Source organism: Engraulis encrasicolus, chromosome 4 (assembly GCF_034702125.1).
Source record: "Engraulis encrasicolus isolate BLACKSEA-1 chromosome 4, IST_EnEncr_1.0, whole genome shotgun sequence".
In the NCBI taxonomy this organism is placed as follows: domain Eukaryota; kingdom Metazoa; phylum Chordata; class Actinopteri; order Clupeiformes; family Engraulidae; genus Engraulis; species Engraulis encrasicolus.
Window position 1 is genome coordinate 17,571,038 of NC_085860.1, and position 20,324 is coordinate 17,591,361.

At 45.6% G+C, this 20,324-nt stretch overlaps 1 protein-coding gene across 2 annotated transcripts in view; it reads right to left on the bottom strand.

Moving 5' to 3' along the window:
- The window catches only part of LOC134447373 (homeodomain-interacting protein kinase 3-like), a 42,731-nt gene extending 22,740 nt beyond the window's left edge, over window positions 1-19,991 (bottom strand). Inside the window, exons 1-2 of one of the 2 annotated variants that reach the window (XM_063196821.1) lie at window positions 19,522-19,991; window positions 16,313-17,720 (exon numbers count right to left, since the gene is read on the bottom strand). In XM_063196821.1, coding sequence (XP_063052891.1) covers window positions 16,313-17,720; window positions 19,522-19,597 — 1,484 coding nt within the window. In that variant the 5' untranslated portion in view covers window positions 19,598-19,991. The remainder of the gene's footprint in view (window positions 1-16,312; window positions 17,721-19,521) is intronic. The other variant, XM_063196820.1, reaches the window with a different exon arrangement.
- Between the last annotated feature and the right edge of the window lie 333 nt (window positions 19,992-20,324).

A 20,324-nucleotide genomic window follows, 5' to 3' on the forward strand; every position in this document is an offset into this window, starting at 1 on the left:
CAAAAAAAAGAATGACACCAGGGGGGCTGTATCCCATTAATCCCACAGTACTCCTCATTACTACTTTTGGTTGTGATATGCTGGAACATCATGCTGCATTACGGTTTGACTTGATTAGGATTTCAGTCGTGTCACTGGTTAAGCCTGGGGCTTCAAAGAGGCTGGAAGGAGCACTGTGCCGTTGGTTCGTAGCGTACGCACCACCTGACGTGACGAGGAGTGAGGACAACTCATAAGCGCTGCTAAGCAACAGCTGCCCTCGACGTAAACACTGCTGCACCCATTGCAGCCGTCAAGATGGAGTGTGTGTGTGTGTGTGTGTGTGTGTGTGTGCGTGCGTGCGTGCGTGCGCATGTGAGTGTGTGGCGCGTGTGTGTGGCGCACACACAAGGTGGGGGTTTGGCTCTGTGTGTGTGTTAGGGGTGGAACGGTTCACAAAATTCACGGTTCGGTTCATATCACGGTATCAAGGTCACGGTTTTCGGTTCTCTACGGTTCTTTTTTTTAGTTCATGATAAATGATGCACTGGGAATATTAAACCATATTTATATAACTGCGATTATAAAGTGATGATGCCCAAGTTGAATCAGCTGTCGTCAGCTGATGTGTGCTGTCTGAGCGTTCGAAAAGCCCTCTTTCAAGTGGCTAATAGAATCAGACTTATCACTAAATATCATATATATGGTTTGTGTAGGCTTATAATGTGAAAATGGTGTGATTTTAATTGTGTCATCCTCTGATTGGCAGAGGTGGAACGTAACTAAGTATTTTTAAGGTAAGCGTACCCATTAAGCCCACCAAAATCTAAATTTCTTTATTTTTCAATCATCTTCACATACTATTTAACAAAATATTTCACAAAAAAATTAAGATTTACCTCTCTTCTCAATGCTTGTCACTGAGTTGATGGATATTTCAAAGTACAATATGAAGATTTTTTACGAGAAAAGTGAAAAGTCTGAATGGGCTTAAATGGTACCATTGGTACCATTTAAGCCCACTTGTGTTCCAAATAAGCTCATATAGTTATTTCTCTATCAAAATACCTGGTGAGTTGTGTGAATTGAGTTCAAACAGTGGAGCCTACATGGCATAAATGGTTTCAGACCAAAAATGTAAGATTTGCTCAAAAAATAGTGCATAAAACCTAATTAAATATTACGGCATCTTTTACTTCATATACTTCATAAAATTCTTCATCCAAACAGAGAAATGTATTTTTTCTTATTGATTATTGTTAGTTCATTACATTACGCCTTTTAAAGCAACAACTTGGGATTGTACAGCACTTTTTATGTCCCTCAAAGGCATTTTTCATAAGCATGCATGCAAACTTGCATGCATTTCAATGGGGTGTACCATTTAAGCCCACCTTGTACCCATTAAGCCCGCCTATACAAAAAGCTATTTTATGGAAATAATCAACTCCACAAAACATTTCATGATGCATTTCTTTAAAGACCAATGCCAAACAAACTGGAATATGCTTAGAATTCATACCTAACCACCTTAAGTCTTACGGTAGAGTAAGATAAAGATGGTGTGTGGTTGTATCAAGAAAATATCGGCGTGTGCTCGCTCATAAAACACATCTTTCCATTTGAAGGGAAATGCTATAATTTAGTACAACACTGCATGTATATATATAAAAATCATTACATTTACCTCTTAGTTCACTAAATATGAAAGTATTTTCAAAACATTTGACTTAAACTAGCTGATATTCTATGATTTCTGACATGTCCCAAAACAGCAAAGTTTTGAGGCAACTTCTTGTCAGTAGTCCTGAGACTGGATTCACTTGGACGGGGATAACTTGACGATAAAAAATGTGATTTGTTTGCAATAAAAAACATTTTGTCAGTTACTAAACCCTTTAATTGGATAGGGTGATGAACAACAAAATTCACCTTTTCCCTTTCTTTAAATTGACCTCAAAGCTGAAAGTGGGCTTAAAGGGTACATGGGCTTAATGGGTACGCTTACCTTACTTCGTTACTGTACTTAAGTAGTTTTTTCTGGAATTTGTACTTACTTGAGTAAAAATAAAAATGCAGACTTTTACTTTTACTCAATTACATTTTTTGACAATTACTTGTACTTTCTACTCCTTACATTTCTAGGAGAAGACTTTGTTACTAGTTACATTTATCCTAGGTTTTCCTGTTGTGTTTCGTGGATATTTCAGTAGCCTCAGCTGCGGGCAGGGAGGCGGGACCAAGCCCCTCTTCCAAATTGACACCCAGACAGAAAATATACTTTTAAAAACATTAACAGGACTCCATAGTCATGTTCAAATAGAACCGAAAACCGTTGCAGACACTTTTTCCTATTGGATCAAGTAGGTAGACATGGAGAAAGACAGCCATTGCGTGAGTAGGCCTACTTGTACTTTTGTACTGAAAAGTACATTTAAAAGTTAGTACTTAGGACTTTTACTTAAGTACGTTTTTGGGAAGCAACTTTTACTTTCACTTGAGTAATTTTTTCGCAGGGTACTTCTACTTTTACTTAAGTACACAACTTCAGTACTTCTTCCACCTCTGCTGATTGGTCTTACATGCCAATGCGTTAATCAGAGAGACTGGATAAGATACTCCTAGATTCTCTGTTTTACATATTTTTCTGGGCAGTACATGAATTGCGGTTTGCCACGAATTGCATTTCATGGTTCGGTATGGTGTGGGAATTGTACGGTTTCGGTTTTCGGTGCGGTTTGTACCATCCCTAGTGTGTGTGTGTGTGTGTGTGTGGGGGGGGGGGTTATAGTGGTTACCAGGTGACTCATGACCTCATCAGTGATTCAGAGCAGTAGACTCTTGACAGACACATTCCATTCTCACCTTGCAATCGCTGAGTGCAGAGGTCACAGCAGCAGAAGCTGAAACTTCCCCATCCAGCACTGCTGCTGCCGAGCGTGCTGCTGCCGCTGCTGCCTTGGTGACTAATGTGTCTGAAAGCCACGCTAATGAAGTGGAAAGTGATGAGCTTCCCTTAAAGGGCTGCGTGTACAGCACACACACACGCGTCTATCCGGGGCACTAGAGTACGACCAGGTACACACGCACACGCACACGCACAGCAGTACACTGAGCAAGCAGCATCGCCAGCCTGCCTTTCTGTCTTCTTCTCCACCCCCCTCCCCCTCCTTTCTTCCATTCATTTATCCCCGAATCATAAGAGGGGACAGGAAACAGCAGGGCGAGCTCCAAAGCCATTTTAAGAGCGATCAAGTAGACACGGGGGCTGCCAGTGAGGATCTGTCTGACGAGTAGGAGGCTTCTTAAGTGGCTCTTGAAGCCTTCACAGTAGCCGGCTGCTACAGCTCCTGCTGCCTCCGCCTCTGTTGTTTCTGCTGTTGCTGCTGCTGCTTCTTATGCTGTTGACAGCAAGGCTTTGCCAAAGGCTACTGCACAACCGGAGAGCCCAGCGGAGCGGAGAAGAGCAGATCAAGTCACTCTGCTCTGTGTATATCTGCCTTAACAAAACACAACCGTGACCCAAGAGGGAGCACTGGCCACATCCACATCCTCCTCCTCCTCCTCCTCCTCCTCCTGCTGCTCTTCCTATTCCTCCACATCCTCCAACTCCTCTTTCTCTTCCTGCTCTTCCTCCTCCTCCTGCTCTTCCCAAGATCCGAGAACAGCCAGATCAGTGCGGCTTCTGAAGAGCTAGGCTCAAGTTCAGAGAGTTCGCTCTGGCATTCTATTTTTCTTCTAGTCTTCCTTTTCTTTTTTTCATTGCTGAAAGCAGAGTCCCGGAATTAGGATGTTGACTGAAACATCCAGGAAACCGCAAACTCCATGGAATGTGGGGAGGGACGGGAGAGAGAGAGAGAGAGAGAGAGAGAGAGAGAGGGGGAGAGAGAGAGAGAGAGAGAGAGAGAGGAGAGAGAGAGAGAGAGAGAGAGAGAGAGAGAGAGAGAGAGAGAGAGAGAGAGAGAGAGAGAGAGAGAGAACACTCGCCACTCACTCGCCGAGGCCTCGCGTACCTCTAGGGGCGGGTCAGGAGGCCTCGGCCGGCCTGCACATCAGCAGTTTCCTGCCGGCCGTCAGGTTTGTGTGTGTGGTGACTGAGAACGACTTACAACCCCCACGGCCTGCTAAGACTGGGGAGGAACATCAGTGTGTGTGTGTGTGTGTGTGTGTGTGTGTGTGTGTGTGTGTGTGTGTGTGTGTGTGTGTGTGTGTGTGTGTGTGTGTGTGTGTGTGTGTGTGTGTGTGTGCTAAGGTCACAGAGTTTGCACCTCCAGCCTGTGCCACCATCATGCCTTCCTACCATTTGTAGTCCTACAGACAGAGTGGGGGCTGGGACTGAGGCTGGCAGAGCACTAGTGGGGGGAGGGGGTAGGTTGGTGTAGTGTGGTGTAGTGTAGTGTAGTGTAGCAGTGTAGTGTAGTGTAGTAGAGCAGTGCAGTGCAGTGTATTGCAGTGCAGTATAGTATAGTGTAGGGTAGTGCAGTAGTGTAGTGCAGTGTACTTTAGCTGCAATGCAGCTGGCAGAGTATTAGTAGCGGGTAGTGTGGAGTAGTAGTATGGTGGTAGTTGTAGTGTAGTGTAGTGTAGTATCAACACCCTCAGTACAAACCCCCAGGCAGGCCCTTGCCAAGAGAGATCTGTGTCAGGGGGGGATGAGGGATTAGAGTGCTAAGCCCAGTCCACCCCCAACTAGCCTGCAGAGGACCCACGGCTCAAAAACAAACACACAGCATAGCACAGAGCACACTGGCTGCACTGCATATGTCCTCTCCAGAGCGCGTACTGTAGGCCACAGCTCTGTCTTTCTCTGGCTGTGTAGCTCCGTCTCAGAGCTGTCTGGCTGTCTGACTGGCTGTCTGACTGACTGTATGACTGACTGTCTGACTGAATGGGCAGTAGGGTTGTAACGGTACACTCAACTCACGACTGGTTTATATCGCGATTTTTAACATACTGTTCGATATACCCCCCCCATTTAAAATAAATAAATCATGATATTTAAAAATAAAATAAATTAAGTTTTTAAAAATAATAACAATATTGATTTGAAGCACCATCACATAATACCATGTGTTTTTTTTTCTGGACTGAAGGGTAACAGAACTTTCAAAGGGCATTTCACGTTAAGAGTATCGTGACTCTGCGTATCGCAATGTTTCGGTTCGGTGCAGTATCGCTACCGCTCTACTGAGCAGGGCAGCCCATCATCAGTACTGTGGGCAGAGGGACACAAGACAGACAGTGCCAAGACAGACAGACAGTCAATCAATCAGTCAAACAGACACACAGATGGACTCTAATGTTTCTCTGGAGCGGAGATCTGAATATTGCTCATGTTTATAGGTGTTTCCATGAGGCAAAGGAGAAAAAGAAAACATTCTTGGATTTTTTCGCACACCTCAGTTGGCAAGTGCGTCGGAGATGGCCCAGGGGTCGCTTGGCAGACTGTTTTTAAAAAACTCCTGCACACTAACCATTTCCCTGTTTTTCTTCTTATGAACAGCGTTTTGGTCCAAGGTCTTCATCAGGGTCTAGGACCGAAACGTTGTTCATTAAAGGAGAAGAAGAAAAAACAGTTTACGCTTATCTAACGATAATCAACTCATCATAATCACCTGTTTCGCCTCACCTCACACTTAAACAACAAACAAAAACAAAACCCCTTACACTTCTGCTGCGACTGCTGCTTTTTTTTTATCTCAGGTGGATGTGCTCCAAAGCTGTGGTGTGTGGAAGTGGTGTAAAAAAAATAAATAAACGTTTGACTGTTTGACTGAAACGTCTGACTGTTCTTCTCCCACAATTGATATTTGAAAGCGTACAGAATGAACCAGCATGCTCCTGTACTGCTGTATCCAATTCTGCTTGAATAGTAATGCACCAGGCAGCCAGGACTAATGGATTAGCTGTAAGCAGTACATGTGATTCTAGTCATGCTTGCCAAGAGGTGTTTGTTACACAGCCCAAACCGGCTCAATAACACAAGAGAACCCTCAATTAATGCACACAGCACACAAGGGCGTACGGCTTAATGAAAACGATGACATTTGTAATCACAATTAAAAACAGCAGCGTGAAAAGCCCTCGTGTAACCAGATCTGTTTGACTAGTGTGTCATAGGCGTGCTTACTGAGGGACGCTGTGGCGAACCCAAGTCAGGCCAATATCACAAAAGTGATCCATGCATTGTCATATGATCCAAAAGAGGAAGTACCGGTACTTTATTTAAAAAACATGATGCAGAAGTATCCTACAGTGGCCAGGCAGCTCCACACGACTTCTCTCTTTTCTCTTTCTCTCACCTGGGTTGATAAGAAACACGAGATCCGCTGCCACTACATCATCCTAGGACAAGACAAGATGAAGGGTGGTCAATCACCACCAGTGATGAACGCAAAATGGATTCATTAGTTACAATCTAGGGCCACGATATTCCAAATTACCTTGTTTAGGCTGTTCAATTCAACCCGGTGATGATTCAACCAGTCAATCACCTGGTCGACTTGGACAGGTAAAACCAAGTCATTTGGAATATGTGGCACTGGATTACAACTAATGAATCCATTTACCCATCACTGGTCACCACTGGTATGGTCTCTGATGCACAATGCCTGGTCACAACAGGACCATACTGCCTACAGCTGAATTACAGTTGGTGTGTGAACATTGGACAAGCTTTCTAGAAGCCAGCCACACAATAGGCAATGCAATAGCCTAGTGGTGGACAGTCAAGCACAACACATTGGAAACCATTTCCAGAATTTAAGACCTTGGTCTGGGCCTTTCCTGATTTGTATGTGTAGTTAGCAGAACCCATACCAAAAAGATGTAATTACAGTTAGAGCACGATGGAATGAGCCACAATTCCAAACAAAGTTAACACAGCAAGAAAGGTTAAATAGGAGAAAAACAGTGTACCTAGAGAGGGTGTGGCAAATATAAAATTGATTGTCCAAAGAATCTTTGGCTTGTCCTTGAGTGTTATGGACCAAAGTGGTGCATGGCCTACATGAGAACATCTTGGGGCCATTCCTAGCCTACATAATGGGTAGCTAGCTGTAATGGATTGTTTTTCAATACGATGTCTGCAAACAGCCATTGCTTTTCAATACTACAGCAGGGGAAAGCCATGCCAACTGCCCCCCAAAGGCCAAAGCGCCCATGGCCAATTCAATTTTAACCCAGGCCATCAACTGAGACAACCCTCCGCAACTGGGTCCAAATTGATTATCTGCCCCGCACTATGCTGAGCTCAGCGCGGTGCAGTGCAGCGCGGCGCGGCATCATCGTGTTATCTCTAGGGCCCGATTAATGGTATAGTGATGAGAGGGGGTCAGGCGGTAAGGCAAGCCCTGAGAGAACTCATGCAGATGGCTCCAACAAGAAACCCAACCGCAGCTGAAGTGGGCTATCTAACGGACCAGGGCTGCTGGGTTTTTTTCTCTCATGTTTCACACGGCGAGAGGCCTCATCTGTCATGCCATCAGGGCTATCCGGTGCTACGCAGGCCCAACACGTCACCTGCTGTGGGCCAAAGAGCACTGGAGGATGCACACACTGCTGTCTTATCAGATATGAATACACATCTTGTGTTACTCACTGATCTTACTTACGGTAATCATGGGTTACTCAACAGCCCAATTCCCATCACAGAAGACATCAAGCCGAAAGTTTTTTTTTCTCTTCTAAGCTTATCTAATAGAATAAGTTATAGAATCGGCAATGGACTCTCTTAATTTGGCATTGTAACAAGTACAACAAAACTGAGCGGTTGTTGTCTGGTGAAGCAATTAATTAAAATAAGAGAGAAAATATATTAGAAGAGTTATCAAAACCTATGTCTCGAGGTCCGTTTGCGGCCCTTGAGGCCGTTTTATCCGACCCCCGATATAATTGTATAATGTTATGCAGCTTCACATGTAATATGACATATTTTGTAAAGGAATCTTAGAAAATATGTTTGCAATACAATTAAGCCATGTTCAGGGGACCTAGAGAAGGTGGGATCTGTTTTAAAAGGTGGCTGCCTTCAATATAGCTCTAAAGTGCAGGGGGAAATCCTGTTTTGGGTTCATATTACGGCCCTCAAGAGAACTTTTACAGCCCTTGGATGAATTTGAAGTGGCCCCTCGAATGAAAGAGGTTCCCCACCCCTGCTGTAGAGAATAGAATTGGCCTTTTTTAGGCGGCAGGTGTTGTACAGGTCTTCCACAGAGGGAAGAGGGCAGCCGATGATGTTCTGTGCTGCCTTTATGATCACTTGTTCCTTTTGTCATTTCCAACAACTCCACAGATTTCACCCAAATCCGTTCATGACCTTTTTAAGACAGTTATCCAGCTGACAAACAAACAGACAAACAAACCAATGCGACCGAAAACATCCTTGGTGGAGGTAAAAAGTGAATAAATGAAAAAGCTTTTACACACACGCACGCACGCACGCACACACACACACACCACAATCAGCCAACTTGGTGTCACATATGAATGCACTCATCGTAGCATCTGAGGATGCTGCTTGCTTACCCTCTACATTCCATTCCTCCATTGCTACTGCTGATATACACTCTCACTTTAACCACATTCTTGATCTTGAAATAGCGCAAGCAGTGAAGAAAAGAAGCAAGTGAGAAAACAAAACAAAAAAAAGGGTTGAAACATGTACTGTACAGCAGACTCGACTTGCAGAAAATGTGCATGCTTGCGTGTGATCAAAACAAGAGCGAGGCAGGCAGCTGACGACTTGTCAAAACAAAGCAGACCCAGGTGGCGGGCGCCTGCCAACAAGCAGCAGCAGCAGCGTGTGGCGTTGTGGGCCTCAGCCTGAGCACTCTGTGGCAGCTCGAAAAGGAAGAGCGAGCCGCACACTTGCTCCCCCAGTCAAAACACCAGGCCGAGCACGAGCAGCCCTGAGCTATGACAGGAATATGGCCAATTAGGCCTGCCCCCCCCCCCCCCCCCCCCCCCCCCCCCCCCCCCCACCCCCCCCCCCCCCCCTCCCCCCCCCTCTCTGAGTCTGAGTCGTGCTTTGAGTCGAGACAGGTCCCAGGTCAGCCGAGAGCCTGAAGGCCTTTCAGGGCCAAGGAGCCTTATTAGCACTCAGTTCCTAGTCAAGTGAGTAAGGGAACAGAACAGAAAGAAAAGAAAAGAAGGGAAACAAGCTGTACTGAGAACATGTTAAGCCTCTCGTACATGCTCAGTGAGGCGGTGTGAGAAGGTGGTGTTTCAACAAGGAGAAGAAAAAAAAAATGCTGATTAACTTAACAAAGTAAGGCTGAAAATTTGGCACTTATGGCTCAAATTAGTGCTGACTGGACAACTTTACGCAAGCAGCAGTTGTTGACGGAGGAAGAGGGAAAAAATAGCGGAGCATAAATAGCCATACTGTAGCCGAAGGGAGAAAGCTGAGCGGGCCAGGCCCACCTCAAGGGCGGGGCAGTGGGGCTGAAGGGACTCTGGACTCGGGATGGGAGGGAGCGACAAAGCAAACCTCAGTGACTGACTAGGCTAATGCACAGACATGGCCCAGTGGTTAAGGAGAGCTTGCCTCTAGCAGAAGCAAAACATGTCTGGTTGCATAACAGCAAGACGCATTATCTCTGGGTAGTCGGCTGCGAGGCTGACCTATCCTAGACGTTGACATCATAATATGCACGCACACACACACACACCACAATGTGCGCAAGTTTAAGAAAAACTTTGAATTTTTGACCTGTGGACTTTTGGGTATTCATGCGATTACACAAAAGGGGAGGGGGAGGGGGTGCACACAATCGAATGTACACAAATTGCAGTTGCATATTGTGCACGCACGTACAACACCAAGGCTATGCACTTCGCAGTTAAGATGAGAATGAGGAAGTCCAGTTTGAACAGAAATCTCTAGTTTCAGCTTATATCCCAGTGGTCTGCATGACTTGAGAATCCCCCTGAAAGTATCTAAGCTTGCTCCCTGGCCCACATGAACACACACACACACACACACACACACACACACACACACACACACACACACACACACACACACACACACACACACACACACACACACACACACACACACACACACACACACACACACACACAGCTCCCCATCATCGTTCAGGCAGCATGGCTGTAAGTCCTCCCAGACTCCGCCAGGAAATTCTGTCTTCCATTCATCACAGCAGGAAGCTGCTTGCCTTTCAAATGTATTGCACAACCACGCAAGCCTATGTGGGCCGTGGCGTGCCAGCGCAAGTGCACAGCGACGAGGCGCGCGGGCCCGCGCATGCATGCACAACACACACACACACACACTTGACTGCCTCTGCTCCCAGAGCGGTCTGGATCACAGGCTTGGGTCAAAGAGATCATGTGCCGCTGGCTGACATCAAGTGTTCCTTTCGTGTGTGTGTGTGTGTGTGTGTGTGTGTGTGTGTGTGTGTGTGTGTGTGTGTGTGTGTGTGTGTGTACCGTGTACGAATACAACCGCCATGCCTGTGGTCTGGGCTGCAGCATATCTGAGCTTGTGCAGCAGTGTGCACAGCATAGCGCTCTTTTAGGCAGCCCAAGAGCAGAGCGGAGTTGAGTTGAGTTGAGAGTAGAGGGCCGGGCCGGGCCCCAGCATTGCCGTTCAGGCAGCGGCTAACTGGGAGTGGCAGGTTACATAACCGACACATAGCGTTCCTGTACAGTACAACTGCTGCCGCCGCTTGCTGCTGCTGCAGCAATAAGCCATAGGAGGGAGCGGTCTGTAACCCATAACATGGACTGAACACACATGCCGAGATTACGCCATACGCCACGCACACTACTGATGTTTTGAGTGTTGATGGAACATGGACGACTGGGTGACATAGAAACAGCGTCACTGAGTCACTGAGCCAAGCTCACCCCTTGGAGCTCAGAACGGGCTGTATGAAATGAAAAAGAATGCATGGAATGGGAGCTTTAGCGGCTAACTACACTCTAGATAAGTGCTACACTTACATGGAACATAGTTTAACTCGCTCGGGCTCCTGCGCGTAGTGATTAGCCAGAAGGGCATGTCAACCTGTGCAACACGATTAACCTAATGGGCATCGCTTCACCACAGCCATGAACCACTGCTCCAAAAACACACTTCCTAAAGAAGACAGCAGTCAGAACAGGCGTAACTGATGCCTAGCCAACATGACCAGACCAAAACACGCAAGACAGTGGTTCCCAAACTAGGGGTTGGGACCCCTACTGAGGTCGGGGACAAAAAAATTCTGAAGTCCAGAAGGGGATCCCAGCTGAAAAAGTTTGGGAACTACTGACATAAGTGAAGCGCAGCTGAGCAGAAATGGTGTCGCATCAACTGATTTTGGGGGGAGGGGGGGTATATACTGGCTACTGGAACATCATGTTAGCACAGCACATACAGCACAGCACACTGAAATACTACCTAGCCTACTCCACTTTGGTTCCTAGGTAAGCCGACCTACATCCATCTGATCTTGTGTGTTAATTATTCAGCCAATGGCCTTGTCATTCTACTTGCTGGAAGGGAAGGGCACGCAGGGCTAAGCTGATGACCGAGGACTAACAAACCGATTTTAGTCCAGTGACGTTGCATGCATACCTACCCTAATGAGAACGACTGGGTACTGCTAGCAGCGCTATCTTACAAGACACTCATAATATACAATCTCAAGTTTCATGCAGATGAAAGCTGATGTTCACGACCACCCATGCTTAACAACATAAACGGTACAATAACAATAAGCACAGCTTAACAGAAAGAAAGCACAACTGAAGGCGAAGATCGACACCGTGTTTTGAGAAGAAACAAGCGATTTGATGCTCATCGCTCCTTCAAAATTACAATATCATGCATTGCAATCTCTTGCAAAGCATTAGGCTAACATTGTGATTTTTCAAACTAACTTCACACCATCACAAACCACACTGCCTCAGTCAGTACTAGTATAGTACTCGTACTAGTAACGTAGTATCTTCTTGTGAAAAGACTATTGATAGTCAGTACGAGATGCCATGTCAAGGAAACAGCATAGATACACTTGATCATTTGGAATGTAGCAACCAGAAAGCTACAGAAAAGTGAACCACATCTGATTATGACTGGAACTGATTTCAAAGAGTGCAGTCTAAAGAGCATAGGTCAGCGTCTCTTACTCTACATGATGACACTGAATGTGATGCTTAAATTTAGAAAGTGTATTTAAATCAATTCACGTCATACCTTGCTTGTAGTATTAAACTTTTGATAGTTTAATACAGCAAGATTTTGAACTTAAATCACAGACGCGTCGGGGTGGAGAACCCCCATTTATCTCCATGTTTTGCCATGTAAGCCAATTGAAAATGACGTGGCTGCTAGGCAGAGTTTAAGGCAGTTTAAGGCTAAGCACTAAATATGCAATGCACTCAATGACTCAGGGCAGTCCAGCAACAAGAAGTAGCTTCCCCATTAAACACACGAGCTCAGCCACATCTATCAGGTTGCTCTCCTAACAAGCCATACCCAAACTCAAACAAAAGGTCAGCGGCTTTTTGTTGGAAGAAATGACCAGAAATGAGTGGCTTTTCCTTGTTGTGTTTTAATAAAAACAATGGCATCCCTTTAATTGCACTCCAAAATCTAATTTGTTTTTGCTTCTGCCACTTAAAACATTCAACATGGCGATAAAAAGCCATTTGTAATTAACATTCCTGGAAATTTCACCACAAGGCATGAAAGCAAACATGTTGCGGTGTGTGGAAAATGTGCTCCAATCCTTGTGTTGGCCTTCTGCAGTGTTTACTTTCTCCTTCCCCAGGCTCTGCTGATTGGTTTTTGAGGACAGTCTGACGCGGATAGGCCCCCCAAGAAGGCCTTGGGGCCCAATTTCCACCAGCAAAGGAGGCTGTTCATTTGATGCTAATTAGCGAGGCTAAAGTCCTGTTAGAATCAGGAGCCAGTGTCACCGATACGTCAGATAGAGCAGACAGACGAGCTGCTAATCTATCCCCAGCCGCCCTAGTAACGCTAACCACAGACTTCTACAGCTACTTCTCAAGTACGGTAGCAAAGGCAATATATAGCCTACTAAAAAAATAAAATGAAACCTTACCTCAAGGATGTCTAAAATATGAGGACCATTTAGTGTCTCTGTTTAGTTATTTACCATATATCCAAAGGTGGGGGGTATTACACTGATTGATTGAAGTTTATTCTCTTTCACAAACATATTAGGCAGAGTTTGAGTAACTAACACGTCATAAAATATGATAACTTTGCACTATTAAATAAATTGCACATCTTAGCAGCTTATTAGCTTTTAATATGTCGTAGCAATTTGTCAACAGCCAAGATAGATGATAACATTAAATTAAGGTAGTGGGATGGTGGTTGGGATAACACATGTTGGCCTATTGTTTGAGTTGCTATCGCCAGATGCAGACTTCTAGACTTCCTCCTTGCTCCATGAACATCCATCTGAAGCCATGCCATATGCGTTGGTCTACAAAGTTGTCTATTGTAAAAAAAAATCAAAAATTGCACGTGATTGGGGAAACCACTTTTTTAATGAGGGGCTACTTTAATTACGCACAGATTTGGAAATACAGTTCAAATTTCAGAATGAATGTTGATGAGCAAGTCCATACGAGCGGCCATTGCCGTCCGAAACAACTGTTGCATTTCACAGTTTTCCACTAAGTTCAAACCTCGACTATGTTAAATCTCTGAAACTCCTGTGATCCCGATTGGTTCTATTGCATGGTGGTTCAGGAGCAGAGCAGGGTGAATCTGAAGATCCTCCAGACCCACAGGTAAGCTCACGAAGCTGAGCGGAAATAGACAAGGGCCGACCAGAGCCGGGTAAGCCACAGCCTAGCTCCTTTATTTGATTCTTCTAAAATTACTTTTAGAAGAATTAATTTTATAATTTCTGCTTCACAGAATTATCAAGAAAGAAGCACCTCAGCTGATGATAGCATATTTTTAAAAGTGCCATATAGTTAATAACAGCTGAAGTAACCTTGATACACTTTAACACAAATGTTAATAAAAGGTCTGAAAACTAAAGTACCGCCACCAATGGTAATCTAGCCAAGATGTATGCATGCACGTGTCAGAATGAGGTGACACAAAAGCTAAATTCTGTATTACAGCCAGCCTTGCAGATCCACACTGAAATGTGCAACAGTGCATATGTTTTGTCTGACTAAGTACCTTGTCAGGAAAAGGATGCACTTCTTGGTACAAACTTCACAAGAACAGAAAGGGAAAGACTGTCCAAAAAAGCCCAGCTTGATGCAAGCATTTCAGCAGAAAACCCAGCAAGTCCCCGAGACTAGACACCCACTGCTGTTTCTGTCAGTATGTGCTGTCAACATGAGCAAGCTTGTCTTTGCTGTAGGCTCCTGAAAAACACGCTTTTAAGGAGCCACTTTGTCAATCTGGGCCATCTTACTGAGCTGAACTGTAGCAAAGATGGCTTTGTATGTGTCACAAGCCGCGTGTGTGTGTGTGTGTGTGTGTGTGTGTGTGTGTGTGTGTGTGTGTGTGTGTGTGTGTGTGTGTGTGTGTGTGTGTGTGTGTCTCTGTTTGTTTATTGTGGGGGTGTGCCAGTGTGTTTGTTGTGTGTGTGTGTGGGGGGGGGGGGGGGGTGTATGTTTGTTGTGGGGGTCGTGCCAGTGTGTTTGTTGTGAGGGTGTGTGCACGTTTGTTGTCGGGGTGGGGGTTAAAGACCTTGGCTGGGCTGGAATTACATGGTGTTTGGTCTGCAGTCATCTGCATTTAGCAGTCTGGGGGCCCGTGGAACAGCCGAGCAGAGTGCTGCCTCACTGAACATGTCAACCCTTCACACCCCACTGATCTTTATCACACAACACTGAAGGTCCATCTTGAAGCAGGGACACGCTCAAGTAAAGACGATAACCAAAAAAAGGCTTTAATAACAAAGGCCTATTAGGTAGCAACATTAGATAGATTTCAATTTAAATGTATGGCCCCATGCTTCTAAAACATGCGGATGCAGCATCACTAAATAGTGCTGGGAGGGCTCTGAAATACACTGTATTATGGATTATGGTGGTTCTCAGAGAGAGAATTTGGCCAGGTCACGCCGCCAAACTGACCGATAGTCCCATCACTAAGTTCCAGCATTCAACCTTTACCACTTTTTAAAAAAAATAACAAGAATGGAATTAGGAGCTGAGGAAAGCTGTGAATGCTGAGAAATGCTTCCTGTTCAGCTTCCAGTCATCTGTTTCTGCCCTAGCGAAGTGCACTCACGTCAGTGAGCACGCTCACTCCCAACACAGTGTAACACTTCTGTCTGAGCAGTAGCCTATTACATAATGTCCAAAGGGTCTCTCAGAGTACGGTATAGGAGAAGGAAGTGTTTTGTTTTGGGGTTTTTTTTCTCTAGAGGAAGTGTTGCCGTGCCTCAGTCAATGTTGCAAAAGTTCAACACCTAAAATGCGTGAAGAAAGAGCATTTCAAGAGCTCAGTTTCTTTTAAATGTGGGTGCAAGGCCTGATTGTAAAGGAACTGAAGCACAGGCGAAAATGCATAAAAAACAGGAAGTACTGAATGCCTGCCCCGGCACACCGCTGTTCCAGGGTTTTACTGTCTCTCACAAATCACTCCTGTCAAATGCAATTATGAGAAACACACATATCGCTGTAGTGGTATGATGACACTTGTGAAGGTGTTCTCTGCGAAGTTCCACAGGTGCTTCTGAGGTCGTGTAACTCAACTCATAGCCCTGGGGGCAGAGTGCAACGGCACATGTGAATATGTGAAAGTGTTTTCAAACAGCCAGAAACCACCCACTTTTCTGTCGGCATGGCATTTAGCATTCTACGACGAGCTTCAAGAATCTATGTATGAACTTTCGTTTTGCATACCAAAACAAGACGCCCTATAAAGCTACTCCACCCTGACAGACATAGCTGTTCTTCAAGCAGGTTGTGCAACAGAATACTTTTGGGTGTAGCTATTCCTGCACATGCGCCGCAACTGTGAGAACACACAGTTTGCCTAAAAGCTAAACTAAAGCTAAAGCTTACTTCGAACGAACACATTCCTGTAATAACCACCATCAACAAGCAGACTGCTAAATTCTTATTTTGAGTACAGTTTGTCCATTTGCGGAGAATGAGCACAAGCAGTACATGTTGTCATTAAAAAAACAACAACAAAAATAAATCAAGCATCTTGCCTTTGACTCTAATGTTCCAGTCATCGTTTGGTAAATAAATGTACAAAAAAAACCCATCACCTGAATATTCCACTCCACATCTCTGCCCAACATCTTTTCATTTGTAAAACTAATCATTCATAATAATGAATAATTAAAACCAGCATGGTGCTCACCTGTAATATCTGGACTGCAGATACGTGGAGCACACAGCCTTGGACACGTGGCTGGCCGAGCCGAAGTCGATGACTTTAACCCTGTACGGCTGCCGCACGGGGTCCACCAGCATGATGTTCTCGGGCTTCAGGTCAGCGTGGATGAGGCCCAGGCTCTTGAGCTTCTTCAGCGCCGTGGCCACCTGCTGCAGCACGGGCCGGATCACCTTCAGCGGCAGCGGACTGAACTTGTTCTGCTTGAGGAAGTCGTACAGGTTCTGCTCCAGCATCTCGAACACCAGGCAGGTGTGGCTGCGGTGCTGGAAGCACTCGTAGGCCCGCACCAGGTTGTGCTCCTCTGCGTTCTCCCGGCTCAGGCGAGCCAGGATGCCCACCTCTATCTGTCCTTGCCGCGCGTACGACGGGTGGTTCTTCAGGATCTTGATGGCCACGATGTCGCTGCTGCCGCGCTTCCAGCACTTCACCACCTGACCAAACGTCCCGCGGCCCAGGAACTCCAGCACCTCGTAGGTGTTCTTCATGGAGCACAGCACCTCGTGCTGGACCAGCTGGTAGTCCCCTTCCACGGTGCCGCCGCTCGTCACCGCTGCTGCTGCTCCTGCCGCCGCACCACCAGCACCACCACCCCCAGTAGTGCCGGTCTCCTTTAGCGGGACCACTGCTCCCGCTGCCGCCGTCGTTGTGTTCCCTACACTAGTTTGCAACATGGCAGGCAGGGTGGAACAGTCCTCTACTATCTGCATGGTGCTGCTTGAACTATTCTCAAAAGCCCCACTTTGACTTTGATCAAGACCACATCTCATAGGCCTGGCAACCAAGTCCAAGCCTTCGTTGCTGCCGCTACCACTACCACTACCGCTACCGCGTCTGTTATTGGTGTTATCCTCCGGGCCTTTCCCCAGTTCTCGCCCTCCAGCCCTGCTCCTGCTGTTGCAGCTGCCACCACCACGTCTGCAGACACCACCACCGCCGCCACCGTCAGACTCTGGAACGGCTGCTGTTGCAGTCACTCCGCGGCGGCTGCCCTCCGGCCTTGTTGCGTGCTGTGCTGAGGCTGCCTCCTCAGAGCAGGAGACTCTTCCTGGGGGCTCAAGGGCTGCTGCTGCTGCTGCTGCTGACAACGACAGGTGCTGCTCGCTCCGCACTGGTTTCTGCAGCTCCTGATCGCCCGCTGGATGTCTGTTGCAAACTGTTGACACCTCAGTCTCTGAGGGAGGAATATGAGTTGAGAAGGGCGCGACGTCGTCGTCGTCGTCTAGATTAATGCCGATCACACGCACCTGTGGGATCCTCTCGTGGTATGCAGCACAGCGGCTGAGCACAACTCTGGGTTGCTTTATATTGCAAAAGGCACTTGACTGGGTTTGATAAACATGCGGTGGGTACACCAGGACCTGTGTGGCCATACCTGTAGGGCAAGAAAGAGAACGTATAAGTAGTGTTTTGACATTTTCACATCAAGCTACATACAGTTACGAACAGAGTTGTACAAAGTATAAGTAGAAGCACTCTTACAGCTGTAATTACAACACCAGTGGTATGATATTACATGGTTTCAACTTTGTAATATCATACTGTGTTGTAATTACATCTGTAAGGGTGCTTCTATTTCTACTTTATACAACTCCGGTTATGAAGACAAGAAACAAACTAGAACTTTCAATAAACATGTGCAAGTGCAACTACATTAACAGGTATATGGAGCACAGTTCCACAACCCCACCACAGGGACCAAGCTTCGATTCCCCAAACAGTGCAGTGTACTGTCAGCACAGAACAGTTTGTCGGTGAAGAACACTTTGTCCTCAGGGCAGAGGAACACGGCAAAGCATAGCTAAAGTCAGTGCAAACAATGCACACTAAAAAAACATGCTATGGGTGACTGGAATAAACACAAATAAACTAAAAAAATATATATAACAATAACAACAACAATAATAATAGAATTTCTCCATGCTATCCCCCCCATCCAAAAAGTCTTATTAGAGAATAATCTGCTTCAAACCCTCTCTAGGCAAATACCATCAGTCTTCCAAAGTAATGTGGATTACTAATACAGTCGCCTGCAATACTCAACAGTCTACTTTTAAGGTAATCAGTGTGTCTAGACATAATTGTCACAAATGGGATGAGAGCTGAGGGGACACATAGTTCAAGCCAACAGAACAGACCGGTGAGGCAGAAGTTGAACTTTTGTTGCATAATGCATTCAGTAAGGCTAAGTCTGGAGACATGTTACAACTAGAGGCTTATCACTATAGTAAACTAATGCCAACTAATGTTGTTTTCTGGACAAACAATAGTAACCAAGGGTGACATAAGTAAGGAAGGCGGCAGTCAGCTGAGGCACTGCTTGACATAACGCTTGATGGAGTGACAAACTCTACATGAGAAGTTTTAGATCATCTTCACCTGCTGTAAATACGTTTCAACAGTAAACGCTGTTTTGAATATTGTAACAGGACAACTGAACAGGTGGTTTGAATACAGCCCTCCAAACTGAAAATGAGGACCCGGCAGTGTTGGCATAAACTGGATTACATAACGTGAACTGTTACATGCCTAGGCTATAACACACTGAGCAAATTATCTTCGCCCTCTGAACTCGTGTAGAACTAGACTATTTACGTTCCAAGTGCAGATCTGTAGGGCCTTGCACAGGGACACTTTCAGTTTAATTAATACTTTGAGCTAGCACTTTGTTGAAATGTCAATAGACCACCAATTGTCTAAACTTAACTCAGTGGCATTGTCGTCACTCTTGTTAGAACATAGTAGCTGGCATTATCAAACATTACATTACTCAGAGTTTCTAAGAATAGTTCTAGAACAGCTGCTGTAATGTTAGCAGTTGATAAAATTCACTAGCTAGCCTTCAACAGTGCTAGTAGCTACTGAACTGCGTAGGCAAGGATCATTGCATTCGCCGTATTTTGCTACAATGGCAGGCCTTAATTTGACACAAATATTCGATAGAGCAGAGAGCATGGAAAATGCGTTACACCAGATCCACAGCTCTAGCTCCGTTTCCTTCCAGGAAAACAAGAACATATTGCCAACACAACTTCGTAGACTGTTGACTAGCCTGCTAGCTAGCACTGGCTGGCAAATGTTAGCCATAGAACTAACTTAACGTTGGTTGTTGTGGTACGATAGACAAATGTAAAGACATTTGGATATTGCACATACGTTAGGTAATAACCACGTACCTTCACAGGCCGTTACAATAGCCTGAACTCCAGCCTTTTCCGAACATGTTATGGAGTTAAATTTTACCCACACCATGCTCAGAACGCCTGCCTTGCTGCCATCTTGTCCTCCTGGACAACAGCGGAGACATCGGCGACGACAAATCCCTAACCATACACATTTTTCAACTTCGTTTAACTAGCATTTTTTGTTGGTGGAAGGATCACCACAGAGTCCATATCGTAGTTACAGACCATTAGTTTCGAATTTTGTTCTTCCAGTTTGTGCTGGTCGGGGGGAAAGCCCCATAGTTACACTCTGAAAACACTGACAGCAGCCAAAACAGAACCTTCCATCCGCTGTCGTCTAGCACTTCCCCGACACAGAGTCGCAGGTTTGCTTGGTTGGCTGACAGGCTAGGTAGCCAGCTAGCACGCTGTGTTCCACCCAATAACTTTTCAGTCTAGTTGTGTTGCTCCCACCCAAGATAACATCTTTGGTTTCCACCCACGTTAACAGAAGGGCGCCTAGTCTACGCGGCAAAATTACGTATTTAGTTCTAGATTCTAACGCACGTTACGGGGTTTAACGTGTATTTTATTGAGCACGCTTGTTTTAAGCAAACATGGAACATTTCCCGTTCCAGAATAACACATGATGTTTGACAGCAAGGGGCAACAGGTGTGGAGTACAACTGCTGGTGGCAAATTCTAGGCCTAGACTCTATGTAAGGACTATCTAATTGGCATCCTGTGCATATGTTTTTCAAGTTAAGTTACAGTAATGTCTGAAAAAAGAATGAAATGGACTAGGAAATGAAAAC